This window comes from Gopherus flavomarginatus, chromosome 25 (genome assembly GCF_025201925.1).
Source record: "Gopherus flavomarginatus isolate rGopFla2 chromosome 25, rGopFla2.mat.asm, whole genome shotgun sequence".
Taxonomy (NCBI): domain Eukaryota; kingdom Metazoa; phylum Chordata; order Testudines; family Testudinidae; genus Gopherus; species Gopherus flavomarginatus.
This window is the reverse complement of record NC_066641.1, coordinates 11,717,542-11,737,346: the sequence shown is the minus strand read 5'-3', so window position 1 is coordinate 11,737,346 and position 19,805 is coordinate 11,717,542. Positions and strand designations below refer to the sequence as shown.

The 19,805-nt window shown below is 42.3% G+C and overlaps 1 protein-coding gene across 2 annotated transcripts in view; it reads left to right on the top strand.

Moving 5' to 3' along the window:
- Positions 1-4,032, top strand: part of PLXDC1 (plexin domain containing 1) — a 46,988-nt gene extending 42,956 nt beyond the window's left edge. For both annotated transcript variants that reach the window (XM_050934542.1, XM_050934541.1), the window contains 2 exons: positions 809-969; positions 3,521-4,032. In XM_050934542.1, the coding sequence (XP_050790499.1) occupies positions 809-969; positions 3,521-3,640 (281 nt within the window). In that variant the 3' untranslated portion in view covers positions 3,641-4,032. The remainder of the gene's footprint in view (positions 1-808; positions 970-3,520) is intronic.
- The last annotated feature ends 15,773 nt before the right edge of the window (positions 4,033-19,805 follow it).

The following is a 19,805-nucleotide window of genomic DNA, read 5'->3' as shown; positions in this document are numbered from 1 at the left end:
AATACTGCCATCCTCTGAAAGGGATTGTAGGATTCAGGAGCCACTCCGCCCGCTCCCCGGAGGGGACAGTTTGCTTCATCTGAATTATTTTGGTGTTAAAAAACATAAGAGCGGGATGTGGAGAATGTATTGCAAGGTTCTCTGTATTAAGTTAATCGGCTGCAGGTGGGTCACACACACAGCACTGGGAATCCGATAGTAGAAGATCCTTCAGCTGGAGTCATGGACCTCTACCAGTTGAGCTAATAGAGATGTCCTTGATAGCCACAGTAGCTCACTTCTGCTCTCTATGAGCCAGCCACATGCTTGGCTTTGCAAGGACAGAGCACTGGGGGAACAGTCTCTGGCTTTCCTTTCCACCAAGCTGCCCAACTCACTGCCACCACTATGCACAGAACAGTCAAGAGGTGTATCCCATGTAACTGAGTAGGCCTGATAAATGTAATCACCAATGAGCACTGGTATGCAGATGATCATGTCATTGTTGAGATGAATACTAGTGTGGCTGAAGTCCTCTCTCCTCACTGCCGCACCATTGATTTAATTAATCCACCCCAACGAGCAGCGGTAGCTATATCAGCAGGAGAAGCTGTCCACACCAGCGTTTAGGTTGGTGTAACTTATGTCACTCAGCGGGGTGGCTTATTCACACCCCTGAGCGACATAAAGTTATCCAAGTTATCTAGCGGTAGTGTGGACAAAGCCTAAGTCTCTCCCCTTGTTCCCAGTTCTGTGTGTTTTCTCTGCCTCTCTGTGATCCCAGCCATTCTCCCTGCATTCCCACCCTCTATCACGATCCCCTTTTCAGGAGTGAGAAATGACCTTCCCACGAAGACAGGCGGGACCCCGATTCACACCGGGACCATCGTGGGGATAGTCCTGGCCGTCCTGCTCATTGCAGCCATTATTCTTGCTGTAATTTACATCAGCAGCCATCCCACCTCCAGCGCTGCCTTGTTCTTCATTGAGGTGAGTGGACAGATCTCGTCCCAGGCCAGCTCTCTCTTCCTTTGCTATTATCAACAGAGGTACAGCCACCTGAAAGAGGGAGACATGTCCCAGTCCCCCAGCTTTTTGCTGGCTTCTTGTATGAAGTCTTCTGCAGGACCCCAGCAGGCTTGAGTACTGATTCAATGGACTCTAAGGGCCAGATCTTCAGCTGGAGTAAATCAGCATGGCTCCATTGACTTCAGTGGTGTTACACGGCTGAGGATCTGGCCTCTAAATCGATTTCCTTCTCTTATGGGTGTGCCTAGCCTCAGCATTCACATTGATTTGTGCAGCCACCGCATGCTGAGCCATGCAGTTGGATGTACTGAGCCATGAATAAGAAAGAGCCAGTTTACCTCCAGGTACAGCTGCCCTCAGGGAATCCTAAACTTCTGGAGCAGGGGAGGAAGTGTGTCTGTCTCTCACCTAGGACTTGGGAACTGACTATGCATTTAAAGTTACATTTTGTTGCAGTCTGAATCCTCTCAGCAGGCTTGATTCAGATATGTTTCAATTAACCTTGCTGCCTTGCACTTATACTGCATTTGGGGAAGCGAGGAGAGAGGAGCAGCAGGGGACCTTTGATATATTTCAAATCTATGTGTTTCTTTTCATGGTCCTACAATCACAGCTAATCTTCAGCTTCCAGTTGTTGATGTCTAAAACCCAGGTTCTTTCTCTTTCACTCACACACCCAGCTTTTCTCTTTCATTCTCTCATAACCTTTGTCTTTCACTCATTCACACACAGTCACAGACTTTCACATGCTCACCCACATTTACTCACACTTTATTTCTTTTTTTTGCACTCTCTCTGACACAAATGCTCAAAACACACACAGATTCCAGACCAAGTGCTCAGCTGGACTGGGGCTGTAACAAAGGCGAGATTGCTAACTTTTGAGTTGGGTTTTGGAGATTAAAAATGATGGGCTTTAATAATAGATGCCATTCCATCCTCCAAGATGTAACTTATGGTGTGAATGTTTTAAATGCAGATTTTTCATTTCCAAATAATCAGGGGCTCTGATGTTCTCTCTCTCTCTCTCTCTCTCTCTCTCTCTCTCTGCTGTTTACAAATAATTTGTTGGCTTTCACAGAGACTTGGAGCAGTCAGGAGTGGGTTAATTCCAGCATGAGATCTATTTTGGGGGAGATGAGAAACAGGAAGTTTCCAGCCTTTCTCCTGATAGCCCTTGTTATTCCTCAGTCTGTCTTTTTCCTGTGACATCTTGTGGCCCCTTTTACCATAGTAGCTGAGTGCCTCACAATCGTTGAATGTATTTATCCTCGCAACTCCCCCCATGAAGCAGGGCAGTGCTATTATCCACATTGTACAGACAGGAAGCTGAGCCACAGAGAGGCTAAGGCCTAGATCCTCAAAGGGATTTAGGCTCCTGACTTCTATTGATTTCAGTGGGAGATAGGACCCTAAATACTTTTTTGGATCTGGATCTAAGTAACTTGTGCAAGGTCACACAGGAAATTCGTGGCAGAGCAGGGAATTGAACTGGGTATTCCTGAGTCCAAGGCTAGTGCTCTAACCATTGAACAGTCCTTCCTTTCTGAAGGACCTGAGGCCTGGTTTCACCAAAGGCCTTATTTCCTCTCTCTCCTCACTTTAATCCTGTTAAGTGGTTAATGCATTGGAGTTAGCCTTTTAGGCAATAGTGTTAGCCTACTGGACTGTAGTGATGTGACACTAGATTAAGGTCTGGTCTACACTTAAATTAGGTTGACCTAGCTATGTTTTCACCCCCCTGATCACGGCAGTTAAGCTGGTCTAACCCTAGCTCAGGTATGGCTAGGTCAGTGGAGGAATTCTTCCGTTGACCTAGCTACCACAGCTCAGGGAGGTGGATGACCTACATCAACAGGAAAACCCCTTCTGTTGATGTAGGAAGCGTCTACGCTATGGGGCTACAGCATTGCAGTGCTGTAGCTGTGCTGCTGTTTCTCCCGTAGCATAGACATGACCTCCACTTTTCCTGCAATAGTGTTCCAGCAGTGGGGAATATGAATACAATGAAACCTGTCCTAAGCAGGGCCAGCTTCAGCTTTTTTGCTGCCCCAAGCAGCGAAGAAAAAAAAGATAAAGCCGCGATCGTCGGCACTTCAGCGGCAGCTCTACCGTTCTGCTTCATTCTTCGGCGGCAGTTCGGTGGCCGATCCTTCCCTCTGAGAGGGACTGAGGGACCCGCCTCCAAATTGCCGGCGAAGACCCGGACGTGCTGCCCCTTTCCATTGGCTGCCCTAAGCATCTGCTTCCTGCTCTGGTGCCTGGAGCCGGCCCTGGTCCTAAGTGATCGCAGATCTACAAGTCAGCTGGTTAATGAAAGTGGGTCTTCTCCTAGAGAAGGAGGATACTCCATGACATATGGCTCTTAAGGCAGGAGATTGCCTTTTTAATAAGGAAGGGTTCTTGTACAGGTTAATTGTTGTTGTTTCAGGTCTGGGTTTCAAACTTCCCAGCATGCCCCAAATTAAAGCCTCTTCCTTAGTTTTTAATGCACCTGTGTCTTTGTCCACAGCGGAGACCACACCACTGGCCAGCCATGAAGTTCCGAAACCACACCAACCACACAACATACTCTGAGGTGGAACCTGCTGGCCATGAGAAGGAGGGCTTTGTGGAAGCAGAACAGTGCTGAGCACATTTCTTTTCCTTCCCCATCCCCGCAATGTCCCTTGTCTTCAGGGTTAGAGTCTCCCGTTATTCTGTTGCAAACTGTCTCCTCTGTCTGGAAAGGAACAGAAACTGGAGGAAAAAGACCCAATGGAGTATTGAAAAAAAATGAATCAGGGCAATGCAAGAATGTGACTCTGCAGGACTCCTCTGGGAACAGCAAAGCCTGAAGCAGAAGCAGTGCGTTATAATGTCAGTCTCTGCCTGCAGTTTGGCGCCAGAGACCTGGGGGTGTCAGTAGGGAAAGCTTCAGTCGAGTTAGGGGTTTTTCGTGTGCTGTTGACTTCTTCCCTCCCACCCCAGGCATCTAAGAGGAGCAGTTCCCAATCTGGGTCGCATCCTTTCCTCCTCCACTCATCATCCCACCCCACTGCTTCGAACCCTACCCCTCCCTCCTTCAAGCTAATAGCTCTCCCCCTCTGTCCAAGGAGCAAAGCAGATCTGGCCCGCACTAAGGTTCATGCCCTGTAAAGGAAACACCTTCAGTGACACTTCTGCAATCATCTGTCCTTTCTGGTCAATCACATTATTTTGCTGATGCCCCTGAGGGAGATATGAGGGTGGGTGAGAGACCTCAGATCCCTTCCTCCAAACCCAGGTCGTCTTCTACTCCCATCACAGCCACCAAACCAGATCAGATTACAATGGGAGAGAGTGGGGAAAGAGCATTATGGAAAATGTTATTCTCCCAGAGCTAAAACCTGAAGTAAACTCAAGCAAATTTTTCACTGAAGTCAATGGAAGTTTCACCTTAGTGAGGACAGAGATCTAGAGTTTTAACTCAGTTGCACTGTCATAAATCCAGAGTAACTCTATTGGAATCAATGCATCTAAAGCCTGATCCAAAGTCCATTGCAGTCAATGGGAGTCTTTCAGTTTACTTCAGTTGGGTTTAGATGAGGCCCCTACTGGGGATTTCACTGGTATCACATTCTGGCCCTGAGTAAGGACTTTAGCATTAGACCTCAAGATGTTTTCTTTTTCTTATCCTTTGCAATCAGAACCAAAGACTAGTCTACAGAAAACAAAGGCTCTATCCTGCTCCCTTTGAAGCTAGTTGAATAACTCCCATTGACTCCAACTGGAGCAGGAGTGGGCCCAAAAATAAGAAAAGACAGACACCCAAACAGACTCCAAAAGCTGGTGTGAAGTGATATTTGCTTTCCCAGAAGAAACAGGGTGAGTTTGTTGTGTTTTTTTTCATGGTCCTTGTCTATTTATTCTGATGTCATTTTTGGTGCATATTTTATCTACTGGCTGGTTCAGCTGTCACTGATGGTGATTACTGCCAAAGGCAGGGTCTGTCTAATTAATGTTTTCCGTCTCATGGGCTGAATTTATATAGCCATTAAGGATAAATATGAATGCTGGGTGGCATTTAGACCCTGGCTTATACTTCTTCAGACTTAGCCACTAGGGAAGTTTTTGCTGCATCTGATTATGTCATGAAGACACCAAAATGTTCAAACAGGGTAAGTCAGGCAGAACCATGCCAAGTTTTTATGGACCATCAGCCCAGACATTCTTTCTCCAGGGATATTTAGAAGATAAACTTTAGCTCCAAGCAGGATCTTGAGCTAGAAGATTGATTTCTCTCCTCTTGACCTCAGTTGAATAAGTTTAAAGGAACATTGTCATGTAGTGTATACACCAAATCTGGCCTTCTTTAAAATGGTTATAATCTGGTAGGAGATTTCCCCTGGACTTTCAATCTCTTTATAAAATAATCACATTTTTTTCACCTGTTAGAGGTATATAGAATATTAACTGGCAAAGAGAAGGTCAGTTGGGTACTCCTTTTTACCGGTCTTATAATACAAGAGAACATCCAATGACTGTGAAAGGCTCCAAATGTAAAGCAAATATACTTTACGCAATGTATAATTAACCCATGTAACTCACTGCCACAAAAATTATTGCAGCCAAGATCTTAGTAGGGTTCAAAAGAAGATTATACATTTAGATGGAGAATTAAAACATGCAAAGTTGTGTTATGTAGGATAAAAAATGTATAAGTTATATAATAAACTGTCATGCTTCAGGGCATAAACAAAAGCCTGTAGTCTGAATGCATGTGGTCAGGAAGAAACTTTCCTTATGAGCAGTTATTTCATAGTAGCCCACTAAGCAGTTTCTTCCATTCAGGCATCTGGTACTGGGTCTTGTCAGAGACCAGATATCACATTAATCATTAAATGAACAGCCAGTATTATCTAGTAATTATCCTAATTTCTCAGCAGTGAACAAAAAAATTTCATTATTGGTTATTCTATGACCATGGTTTTCATCTTTTTAATATTTGTGATTTTTATGTTAATTTTTAGGTACATTTATGGCTAATTTTCAAAGAGCAAAAAGTTTTATTCAGTGTTAAAAATATGGTTCTCCTTGAACTATAGGAAAAAATCAGACCCTTCCAGAGCTCCACTTTGCTGAGCATGACTTCTCAGCAACACTGAAATGCTTGGGGTTTCCATAAATAATTGTCAAAACTGCAAAAATTGTAAATGTTAGGAATTTATCAAAACTGAATTTTAAATTTTTCTTTGGTAGTTTTGATAAGTTTTAACCTAAAATTGTCAAGCCTTGTCTCTGACTTTACAATACTTCATTTGAGGAGAGAGGATCTGCTGTCTCACATACGGAGATCATTCTCTATGGTCAGCTGAGAGACAGTGCAGTGTGCTAGCACCTGATGCCTCCTCTTCTGCTCTCTCCTAGAAGGGGACTGAACTGGAGTGCAATTCTTCATTATTCACCCCTTCACCTAGCTATTGTGGGATCCTGTGTCAATGTTCTGAGAGAGCAGAGATGCAGTATAATGTGCCAGGACCAGCTGCCTCCTCCTTTATCCCCTAGAGACAGATGTGAGCAGACTCTGTACTTTCTAAGCCAACATCACCTAGTTGTTGTGGTTGGATCTAACGTCACAAGTGGACCACAGAGGGACTAAAGAAGGAAATCACCAACACAGAGAAAACAGTGTGCTGTGAAATCCTGATGATTTGAACTCCTGTTATCAGAACCTCCCTTTCTATGTCTGCCTGAGGCTGAATCCTTGTCTATTGACTGCCAATTACCTGAACTCCAATTTATTCCAGCATATTTGGTATCACTCAGGCAGTTCAGCTAGCTGAGATTTTTCTGAACAACTCAGAATTAACCCTTGAAGTGTTAAAACAATGCGAGTTCCCAGAGGCATGTGCTTCCCTGCATTTCTTTGGAACCTTGGGCTTCTCTACACTACATGTTATATTTGTATAATTTACATCACTCAGAGGTGTGAATAACTCCCCGCCCTGTGAGGGACATAAGTTGGTGTGGACAGTGCTGTTGTCAGTGGGAGAAGCCAACATAGCTAATGCCTCTTGCAGAGGTATTTTTATTATGCCAGAGAGATAGATCTCTCCCATTGGCATAGAGAGTCTTCACCAGATGTGTTACAGTGACACAGCTGCATCAACTAGCCCTTAGTGTCAGGTGAGGCCATTTGGCCCGAGTCCATGTAAAAGCCCCTACATTGTCCATGCTTCATGTGCCCATAAGGCACAGAAAGGAGTTAGTCAGCAGCGTTAATTTCAGAATTAAATGCTTATTGGTAAAATACAGGAGCATGAGTGTGCAATGGAAGAAAACAAAGGGTTCCAGGCATTCTTTGGTAGTGAGGTCTGGCTCTGGAAGCTCTAAGACCACTTTGGGTCAGTGGAATCAATAAGGATCAACCTTTCAGCATGCAGGGTCTCTAGTTTTCATTGCATGTGGCTTCACAGTGGAACAGCTCTGTATCCTACTCTACAGAGCAGTGGTGGTGATGATGTTAAAGGGAGGAAGGAGAAATAAATGTGAAGGATTCTCACTGCCAACCTACAAGTGCTGCACCATCGTTCAAAGAAATGGAGCTGGGACCAAGTAGAAGGCCATCAATGTAAATCAGCTGATTTGGAGATGCCAGCTAATCCTGCCATTCTCATGTGCAAAGTTATAGGAAGGAATGCCAGCTGTGTGCTTAGAAGCACCTGGGTGAAGAAGATCTTTATATCACCAGGCTTCTATAGCCATGTCCTGAAGTTTCAGTTTAGATCTGGGGTGAACACTTTGGCTGGGCTTCCTCAGAAGCAAATTGTATAATGTACATGTGTTTATTGACCTGTGTATTTTATAGCTATAAAATGGGCTAGGGCTGCTAGCTGTGCTCAGTCGATTGCTCTGCTGGTTACAGCAAGATACAAAATACAACCAACCGCTTATGCCATTCCCAATGTGTCTTTTTAAGGACAGCACCCTTGCAGTTTGTTGCAACTGTTGATCATGTTGTTAGAGTGTAGTGGTGCTGCTTGTACTGAAATAGAGAACAACATCAGGGCAAATATTAATTGACCACTTCTCTGTGTGTTCAGCAGTTGGGAAAATATATAATAGGCTTTATTAAAGACAAACAAAACAAGGACTTGTTTCTGCTCCTGCTGAAATCAGTGGCCAAACCCCCTTTTATTTCAATGGGAGCAGGACCTGGATCCAAAATATTTTCTCTCTTAGTAACTAACTGCCTACTTTCCACATACTTGAATTTACAGCACAATTGGACTATTTGTGGGGACTAAAGGCACTTTAGCTGTCTTTTAATGCAATGTATTTGCTATTGATTATCTGCATGGAATACAATGTTAATACTCAACAAAAAATCTTTTTGACTGCTTTGTTTTCAAAATAAAAAGGGCAAAAGATTATTGGCAATGTTACACAAACTTCTAAGCATAATGTGAGTAGGATTTTATTTATGCCTTGTGCGTTGTTTAATGGACACTATCAGAATAATAGACATATAAGTATATTTTTAAAGATTTCCTTCTCTGTGTTACTAATAGCATATTAGATTATTAAAACAGAGTTTTCAAAACATGGGGTGTGATTCTGATCTTATTTACCAGAGTAACTCCACTATCTTCAATGGAATGACTCCTGATTTACACCAACGTAACTGAGATCTGAATCAATCCTATACTTTTATTTTCGTGATGATGTTCATTAATCTTATTTAGATTTTGCAGGTTTTTCAGCTTGGACAATGAAATTAGGCAGGTCAGTTTCACTTTCTTGGTCTCTGGCATTAGTACCAAGGTACTTTATAAATGCAATATAGTTTATTTTTTTTATATATGAAAAGATCACTGAGGATTTCAGGAATCGCATGGTTTAACCCAGTGCCCTTCTTGTACGGTAAAGGTTTAAACAGGGAAGAATTATATCATGGACGCATTGTCAGCACCTTAGCTATGGTGTCGAAAGGCCAGTGTTGCAATTAGCAACAGTGGGCAACAGATTAATTCCATCAAGAATTTCACTGTGATCGCTTTTATACATATATTGTTCTCAAAATAGTAATGGATACAAAAACAGCAAGTATTTCCCTCAGGCATTCTCAAGGTATATTGCCACAGCTGGATTTTAATCCTTGGAATGCTTGAACTTTCCAATTGGATAAAGAAACAGATCAGGGTGTGAGAGTTTATATGCCCCGCCCAAAAAATTGTGTGTGTATGAAAATAAAACTCTTCAATGAACCTTTGTTAATAGTCTGTCTGTAGCACTATCCATCCAACAATCAGAAAGCACTGTAATTAATAGATTAAGCTTCACATCTCTGGGAGGTAGATATTAGTCCCATTTTACAGATATATAAACTGAGGCATGGGGAAGTCCACAACAGAGGAAGGATGGTCTTCTGGTTAAAGCATTGATGGTCATGGGATGAGTCCTTACTGATGCCACTAGAATGTATATGATGATCTGTTTGATCCTATGCACTGTCTTTTCAGGTATTTTTCTAAATGATATGCTGTAGTTCAAGCACAGTTTGGGCATGAAGCAGGAGTCCTATGGCCTCTTACTCAAAAGGTAAGACAAGATGATCACAGAGGTCCCTTCCGGCTTTAAAATCCATGAATTATTGGACTGGAACTCAGAAGATTCACATTTAACTTCTGACTCTGCAACAGACTGGCTTCATAATCTTGGGCCAGTCACTGAATCTCTCTGTCCCTCAGTTCCTCCATCTGTAAAATTGGGATAACTATCCTCCTTTACTCCAAACCTCTAGGAAGAATTAACCATTACCTTCTGTGCCCCCAAAACTGCTGGGTGGATTTGCTACTAATGTAACCTATGTACTCCCTATGTTAAAACGCAAAGCCAGGATCCAGGGTAGCTATCAGCATCTCTGCCAGGTGAGTTGATAGGAAACCTTACATACAACTCCTTTTTCTGCATCCCTAACTAATCTGGCTGAGCTGTGAAATCAGAGGTGCCCTGAGAATCATCAAACTTAGAGATGGCAAAGACGTAGTAGGTCATCTGCCTACACCAACCAAGTGCAGACATGTTCCCTACCTTGTCCAGTTTCAGGCTTTGTCCATTCTTGTTTTGAGTGGCTCACGCAATGAGGCTTCCACAGCCTGGAAGAGGCTCTTTAAGCTTCTTTCTGTAGTGAACAGCACATAAGAACAGATAAGAGGGAGGAATCCAGTAGTGTGGTGGGTTGATAATTATCATCTCATCCTCCAGAAAAGCTTGACTAACCAACTGAGTCTAGAGGAGCAGAAAACACCTGCACATCTCCCTTTAGCTATATCAAGCAAAGAGGCTCAATGCACTAACCTTCACCTTCTCCCACCCCTTTCTCATTACAAAGGGATGAGGAAGAAATTCTGAGTCCATTTCACATATTGGAAATTTTCCAAAGGCTCAGTTTTGGGAGAACTGAGGATGGAATGTATTCCCGTTTGGTAAGTGGGTTAGACTAGGCACCAGTTTTCCTTTCTCTTGAAACTGGCCTAAATTACACAGATCCCACCCTCTCCTCAACTTGCACTAAAAGTCATAATAATAAGTAGGCAGATTTGTTATTTTTGAAAATCCAATAAAAACCTAGACGTTTTGGCAGAGTGCTTGTTAAGCCTTTTTCCTCTGCACAAAAATCCATCTCAGGGTTGCTTTGACAAGAAAGAAAAGCACATTCATATTCTTTCTTTCATAAAGCAGTGAAAAGAAAAGAGCAGGTTTGCTGTTCTTTTCAGAATAATAGTAGGTTTCATGCTCCCTGACAGGCTGCATGCTAATATACTCTGGCTTCCCAGTGTCTGCTGCTAAGGGTTAGTTCAATGACTCTACTTGGCTGTGGAGGGATTTGTAACTCTGTCACCCTACAGAATAATAAGAAAAACAGCAGTGAGAATTTCCCACTTCCTCCATGCTTCCCCCTACCCTTGGCTGAAGGAGGTAGAGGTGCCAGACAGTCCACCAAGGAATTAAAATATATCACAGCTCTCGAGGTTGGCAGAAAAAGTAAGTGATGCCTGGTGATTCCTGATGGACCCAATAATAGAGCATGAATTTGGACTTGGTCCTCCAAGACGCAGTCTGTAGAAATGGAGACAGGCAGATACTCAAAATTAGGCACCTGGCAACGAATAGTAGAGCAGGAACCTTGAAACAATAGTTGAGTAATTTCTTTAGTATTTATGACATTTCTTGTTATTTTACTCTCTTGATTCAGCATTTCTAGTATCAAGACCTTACCAAAGGCCAGATTCTCTTCTCACTATTGGCTTACTTCTCTGAAGCTGTGCTGTGGTAATGTTGTGGAGAATCTGCATCTGGTTCTGTGTGGGATTGAGATAAACTTGGGCCTATTGTTCAAGTTGAGAGACATGAGTGTATGATTGGAGACGGTGGAATGTGTTTAATTGTTAAGGTACATGATAATTTCCTCCTCCCATTGTTATCTACATACCAAGAAATCCTTCAGGAACTCAGCTTTTTCTAAGTCTCTAGAAAACTGAAATCCTACTTCCCTAAAGCGAGAAGATCAGCATCCCAATAATTGTAGGATCTGGTGTTTTTCAGTTAAAAGGAAATATTCAAAATAGGATGGTTTCCCACAAACCTGTCTCTCTCCTCTCCCCTTCCATTGGAAAAAGTAAGATATTTTAACAATTATCTTTATGGTTATTACATTTCTATAGCATCTTTCATTCAGAAGGATACCAAAATACACTACAAATGTTAGATATACAGGAATCATTGAAATGCAACAACTCTCATGTGGAACATGGCAACTGCTTCGTTGTGTGCAGCAGCATTAGACAATAATTTAGGATAGGAGTAAAGAAAAACTGCAAGTTCAGGGGGGATTTAGGTACACACAATGTAATTCCCCACATTGGAATTTGATAAGGATCTTAAGGGATAGCACTCCCACTTTTGCAAGAAATGCTGTGGTACATTTAATCACTATGGTGTCAGACCCTTCATTTTATAACTCCCTCCAAAGATCAACAACCACAAAGTTTCCTAGCTAAGTTTTGTGTTAACTTTCTGTGATGTCCTAGAGACAAAATCTCCAGCCTCCTGGCCAGAACTTTGGAAGAAAACAAGAAGAGAGACTGCTGCTGAGAAATCCCTTCCCCAGTTTATTGCCGTGCTGCTCAGATAACTCATGCAGTGCAGACATGATCTGTAAAGCTCATAGTTACATACCACACTGTCAAATCTAAGTGCTTTGATAGATGGAGCTTCTACTGAATCGTCAGCAACATTGCCTGCAGAAACAAGATTTTCCTTGGAGATGTGTCATCCACAATGACCAGGCCTACCAACCTGCCTAACTTGGGACAGTGAATAAGACCACAGGCCAAGATGATATTGGCTGCAGTAAATTTCCTATCCCTAGAGAAGCTTCCAATGGCCTGTATAGGTGGTTATCTCCATGTGGTTCTGACAGGTTCCTATCTGTTTAGAGCTGAAGACTGCATCTTAAAAAGCATCAGAGAAGAAAACAGCACCTGTTACACTTTAGCGGTCTTGCTTAGCTCTTCAGAAATTGAGAGGAATTCTATCTGAGAGGCTAATGAAGTCATTCAGGTCTTTCTTGTAACAATGTCTATTTTTCTGTAAAGCTGAAGGATTGAATGGGTCTACTTGTGCTGCTGGAGATTGGGAAACATGTCTTTATTCTACTAGAGAAGGAGTAGACTGGAAAAGCTAGCTCTTCAGCTGGCATTTATTCATTTTGTTGGAGCTGTGCTGATCTGGACTCAGCCTAGAATGTCCAGTGAGGATATATAACACCAGAGGGCACAAGAAGGGGACTTTTCACAGGCCTGCACCACCTTCCCGTTTATCTGACCAAGGCTCTCTGCCTTGTGTCTTTCAGTCTTGCATTGGCTTCACTGAAATATCTTAGTTAGAGATGAGGACTAAGGATTCCAGGATTCTGTGCCCAACTTTGCCACTTATCTGCTGCGTGACCTTGAGGAAGTCACTTCACTTCTCTCTGCTTCACTCTGTATCTTATCTACTTCCCAGGGAGTGTTTGCGACTCTGTGATCCAATGTATCCAAAGCATTTTGAGATACTCAGATGAAAGTAACTGCAGAAGGACAAAGTATTATTAATATCTAATACTGTGATCAGCTTCAGGAAAGAAGTGGGGGAGACAGTTAATTCCATTTCTGCTTTCCTTTAGACTAGGTCCCTCTTCTGCTCTGGTGTCAAGATGATTGAAGGAAACGGGGAAACACCTTAATTGCCTGTGTGCTGATGAACATCCCATTATGTCCTTCAGAAACTTTGAGGTTCTATGGCACTTCAAAAGAATACCACTCTGTTCTGCTGCTGCAGTGAGGACCAGCAGCAAATGGATTAATGCAGCACTACAAAAGTGAGATTAGGAACACTACAGCAAGGGTTAGCCTGACAGAATGATCTCAGTGTGAGCCCTGAACTGCAGGACCAAGTGGATCCTCAAATAAAGGATTAATGCTTAGTCATTTCCTCTATTTACTTTGTGCTTCATTTTCAATGATCTTCCATTCCTCCTACTGCATCTGATTCATGTTTTCCTTTTTTCAGTATAGAAGAGAAAAAGGGTATGGAATGGAATTTCAGCTATTAGAATGCACCAGGATTCAGTCTCTTCCTTTGAGCACCATATCAGGACTTGGCTCATGTTCTCTTTGAGAGCTAGGCCAGAACCTGGGTTCTGTGGGCTCCCATCACTCCCTCTTAGATCTGAGCAATACGTCTGATTGCCTGTACATACACTGGAGGCACTGCCTATATAGAAATTCTAATTAACCAGAACATAGTGGTTTGATCCTGAGCTCTCATTAAGGTTATCGTATGATACAAAATATCACCTTAATTTGTTCCACATGCTAATAGAATGAATATCAGAGCTGGTGCAGACACAATCTTAAGGCTTATTTTAGATTTTTGTCATTTCATAAAAAGCTTTAAATGACTCTGTTCAAGTGTAAATGAAAACATACATCTGAGCGGTTTAACAACATCTCAGGGTTCCATTTAAATCTCAGGAGAAAAAAGTGTTTGGCAAATGGGGGAGAAATTTTACTTAAACAGAGTTAAAATAAGCACTGAAGAACCTTTACTGCCTTGTTAAGCCTCTGTGTGGAGTGCCATGAAATTAAGTATGTACTGCATTCTTTCATCCATGTATTATCATTATTATGTATTTTCCTTGTGGTGGTGCCCACAATGAACTGGGTGCTGTGTGCATATGTAGGAAGATACTAGTCATGCCACTTATCATGATTTTATTGTGAGTCTCACCATATTTGGTATTTTTCTTAAAGCCCCTACTCTTGGTGTCAAGAGACCATAAAAGAATCTCAGCTTTCTATCTTTCTGTTACTATGTAGCTTTCTAACTATTCATTATGTTTAGCGTCCTTAGCTGGGGCAAAAAGTTTAAAAACATGAAGTGAGTGTGCCTTAAAGAAGGCAAATAAAAAGAACACTTTTTAAAAAATCTCATAGTCTTTAAAACATGACTTTTTGGGAAGCCTGACTCCTGATTTTTGATTGCTTGGGGTTGGCAATATTGTCCCTGTCCCCAAAAGAGGTCACAATCTAAAAAGTGTTAATGCTCACAGGGGCAAGCCAAATCTGGGATGAAGCGGGGTAGAATGTATGGCCATAGAAACACTTCCTCTGCCAAAAAAATTGTTTAAAAAAGCTACCATTTGCTAATTTGACCCATGCAATGCAGACTAAGTAGACTGCACATTAGTTAAATTGAACCTATAATCATTTGGGTTAGAAGGGACCCCTAGTGGCTCCTCTAGTTCATCATCCTGTATTATAGAATGCTGACTTTCTTTACTCCTACACCATCCCTGACTGATTGTGTGACAGCTCTTAATTCCTGTTCTTGCAGGGTATAGACCCATGCTAGTTGCTTTAAACCTATTTGCTGCTAATGTAGCAAGGTTCTAGCATGTTCTCCCTGAACAGTATGAATATATACATATTTTTAGTTTCTGAGAACTGTGCAATCTTAATGGTGCTAAATATTTAGGCCCTGTCTCCACTGTCCTTGCAGCTGAGTTTAATAACCATGCTTAAATAAGGTTGCAGCTACCCTATGTTTCCAGTGATTGCAAGGCATCTAACTTGCCTAGGTATTTTTGAAAATCCCAATAGGCACCTAAATATCATTGAAAATCTGGCTCCATGTGTCTATCCTAGACTTTTCACTTAAAACTTCCCCCTAATGATAGCACTGGTGCAGCTCCATTAGTAGTAGGAAAGTGGGATAACTATATTAGACATCTTGCTGGCATTTTAACCACAAAGTCATCTAACTCTGCTCACACATACAAAAATAAACTAATAAAAAATAATAGCGTAGATGGAGCAGATAGAGTAGAAATATAAGGTCACTCATGTGCAGCATGATATATTTAACACTCCAGTAGAATATAGACTGTTATGTCAAGTAACTTGCATGACAGAAGGTAGCATGGGTTGCTGTAATAAAATCATATGACCAGCAAATGTTTAGTATTTTTAATTATTTTAATGACCTCACACTGCACCTTTGCTTATAATGTATATGACTGTATTTTGTTTTCCTTAGCAACCTTCATCTAATTATCTCAAAGCAGTTTACAAACATTAACTAAGATTGCAGTGTGCCAAAGGAAGATATATATATAAGGATTATCCCTTCCACCATGGGAATTCAGCTATCTCTGGGGTGGAACACAGCAATACAAAAGAACAATGCACATAAGTTTAGTACAGGAAGTGAAAAAAAAAGTACTATATGGCAATTGAAAGTGCAAATGGAATTCTACCAGAAGAAATTTAGTCAGAACACTAGGGTTAGCAGCCTCACTCTTGGGAAAAGACCCATAGGGTATTTAATAAGCACAAGTGGTTAGCATGTTAACCAGGAGGGAGCTGGCTTGCTGGCAGCAGAAGGCTTATCGAGGTCCCTGGACACAGGAGGTGGGAAAGGTCAAGCTGCAGAAATCCCTGAGTCTTCCAATTCTTTTCCTTCATTTGGGTCCTTCCTGCATTAATCTCCATTGCATCCCAAAGGAACACTCTCCATGCCCCATCAAGACACAGCAGTTTTATAACCTCTTTTAGGGAGAGCGTTTGAAGTTCACACATTGTCTCTGGAAGACTCCACAGAGAGACCTCTGTAACAATCCTAGCTTTCAAATGTAAGATTTGCTTTTAAAGTACAAGTTGTCAAACCTGACTCAACTATATGGGTGGAGCATGCGGCAAAATATAAGAACAATTAATTGTTTTACACTATCCAGTTTCCCTATGCAGCACAATTCCTACTGCACAGTGGCATCATCATTGCATTCCCATTCTGTAGAGTCTGATCATTCTCTTCACTAGACAGCTGTCACAAGCCACGATGCTTGGGTTTGTTTTTAGCATTTGTTTTGTGTTTCACTTTCAAGGAGGAAAAATGAAATAAAACAAACAAACAAAAAACAAACTCCCCAAAGGCCTGACTTTACAAAGGCTATTTGTGAAAGATCTATTAAATCTACTGCAGCTATCTACTGCCATCTCCTGGAGACTTTTGTGAGAGCACCACCAGGTGGTGAACCAAAGGGTTCAGTTGCCCCACTCTTGGAAAATCAGTTACTAGTGAGTTACAGTACATTGGAAGCTAAAGTTGCTGCTGGAAAGAATCATTGTTTTTAAGGTTAATTTTCTCAATGACTTTGACCTAATTACCACTCATATTAAGAGTGGCCACTTGTCCTGTTTTTCTGGGACCGTTCAGTGTCATGTATCAACAGTGTGACTTTTTTTTACAGTGTAAGGACTATGTGGCAACTTGTTACTTCTCATTGTGGCACAACTTCCATTGGAAATATTCTAGGTTGGTGTTCTGCAATGCCTTCAGTGAACAAGACCACAACATTGCTTCAGGACACAGATTTTGTGTTGTGGCACAGTGACTTTGTGTCTTGACATCTTTGCATCACAATATTGTCCGTGGATCGCAGCACAATTAATTTGTGTTGGCGACTTCATGAACTTGTATCACAACATTGTGCCTTGACACCATGGTGCAAGAACCTTGCCCAACGACAGTGTGACCTTATCTCACAGACTGTTATGTCACTATAGACTGACTTTGCATGGCGTAGCGTTCTTCTCTAACAGAGCAAAAACTTTGCCATAGTACATAGTGGCCTAGGGTCATAGGGCAATAACTTTGTACAACAATACTAATGCTGTGATGTGATAACCCTGCATTCATTAAAAGGTGACGGTGTGCCTCTGATCTGGGGACATTTTGCGGACAGGGTGATCTTGCATCTATGATGCACTGATAGTTTATAGTGTCCTGGTGACCTAGTGCTTGCAAGATAATGATGCCCTGTGGTACCACAGCAACCCTGCAACCATAATATGGTGCTGCCCTGTGGTGCCCTGGTGAATGTGTGCCTGTGACACGGTGAGAACCACAGGTATGGCACAGTGGTGCCTCATGGTGCCACAGCAAACTCTCTCATGTGACACAGTGATATCTTGTGTTGCCGTGAAAGCCGCGCAGCTGTAACATGGTACTCCCCTGTGGTGCCACAGCAACCCCACACCCGTGACACAGTGTTGTCTTTTGGTGCCCGTTGGCAAATGGGTGTCCTTAAGATGCTGCTGCCTTGTGGCGCCATGGTGAGCTTGCGCCCTTGACATGGCGACACCCTTTGCTGCCATGGCCACCGTGCACCTGTGACATGGCACTGCCTTAGGGTGCCATGGCGACTGTGGTGCCAGCTCAGGATAAAGCTGAGTAGCTGGGTGTGTGGTAACCAATATGGCAGAAGCTTAGCCAAGCTGGGAGGGGGGGAAACCACAGGCATGAGGGGCTCCCAGCCTCCCACCCTCCCCCTCCTGCTGGGGTCACTGCCCTTCCCTCAGAGAGCGGTTCTATCTGAAAGGGAAAAGGGAGCCTTCCCCCTCATTAATTATTCATAAGAAGGGCGGGGCTGTGCACTTTGAGGCGCGGGGATTCCACAGTAACTAGCCAGGGAGGGCGGTGGTTCTGGGTTAGAGCTCGAACTGAAGGGCGGGAGAGGGATTGTTAATTATTCATAAAGGGGGCGTGCCCGAGCGGGCGGGAAGGCCTGTCTCGAGCCTGTAGGCTACCCCGCTGAAAGGCAAAAAAAATTTAAAAAAAAGGGCGGGAAACGTGAGGCGATTTAATAACACTAATAAAGCAGCTGAAAAACCATTTAAGTAATTACCACTGGAATAAAATGTTCGATTTCTGTGGTAATTTGCTGCCTCCAGAAATCTACTTTTGCTACTTTTCCGTCCTTCCCCTCCCAATTTCCATGAATTAATTCACTTATCAAATTATTGTATCAATTATTGCTGGAATGAAAATATTCTATGTAGTTCTATTCCCCACCCCCACCCCTGTATAAACACACAGTTATTTTCTCCTGAGGAAAACTATTAAAGCCTTCCCCTCAAACCAAATGTGATAAATTTTAAAAAAACATCCTGCATACAATATATACTCTTCCATGAAGTTTGAGAAATTTCAGCTAATTCAACACAATTTCTTTTTTGTTTAGGGAAAGTCGGTGCCCTTATAAATCCAGACAGCAGGGTCTGAGCTCACCCATCTCACCCCACCCTCAGAGGAATTTCCCTAGGGGTGAAACAGGGTTTAGATCAACTGGATATAGGTTTATTTGGAGGTATCACTCTTTTAAAAAAATCTATTATCATTGATGTGTGGCAGGTTTTGAAGTGTGAGTGCACAGAATGGGGGTCAAAATGTGACCCATAGGGTCATATCATCCTGCCCAAGGGTTAATTACAGCCCACAGTGTTTAATAAGTGAGGCCCAAGGTACAAATGCAGCCCAAGGGGTTCTGAAGTGCAGCCCAATGGACACACCAGCTAATGGAGTCATCAAATGCAGACCAAGGGCTTGTGGTGACCCACGATGCAGTCCAAAGGCCAAATACAACCCATGGTTTCACAGAGTGTGGCCAAAGGGGCAAACACAACTTGTGTGATAACAAGCAGATGTTAGCATCCCTTCCCTGGAACTGCAGCATGAATCAAAGCACAGACACTTTGGGGTGAAGTCAAAAAAGCAATGCCTTGTAGCAGGAAGACACAAATAAGAGCTAATGTTAGGATTATCAAGGGCATTTATTTTTTAATCTGTGATGTTATATATGTTTATGTTAATTTAGATGGCTTTGGGACTGATTCTCACTTACCCTAAGGCCTTTTTACACTACTCTAACAGTGAGAAGCATCCTTAAAGTGGGAGCAAATCACACTGCATTTCATCCACTTTAAGGCACTGCCAATCTGGTGTAATCAGGTCCTTTTAATGGCAAATTAGGTGCAGCCCATGGATGGCTGGCATGCTGCCACTTCAGTCCTCTGTATCACAAAGTTTGGTTACCCCTGTTTCAGAAGTTCTCATGTTTTTAAGTGTGTGCGAAGAGAAATGGAGAGAGAATTTCTATTTATGTTCTTGGTGATTCATTTATTTATTTGTGAAATGCCTAGCGAGGAAAAAAGACAAAAACCTGAAGCTGCTGTTTGAGGTAAATAGCTGTTGGTATTATATACTTAGCAAAATGATAATGCAAACCCCAGAAAAAATTAAATGATTAAGAAAAAGGTGTATTTATTGGATGAAAATATATGGACTATTTATAAACAGAAAAGAGTATAGAAGGAACATTGACTGTTGATGGCTTCAGTCTGCCCTATAAATAAATAATTATATACAGAATAAATAAGAGAAAATCACTG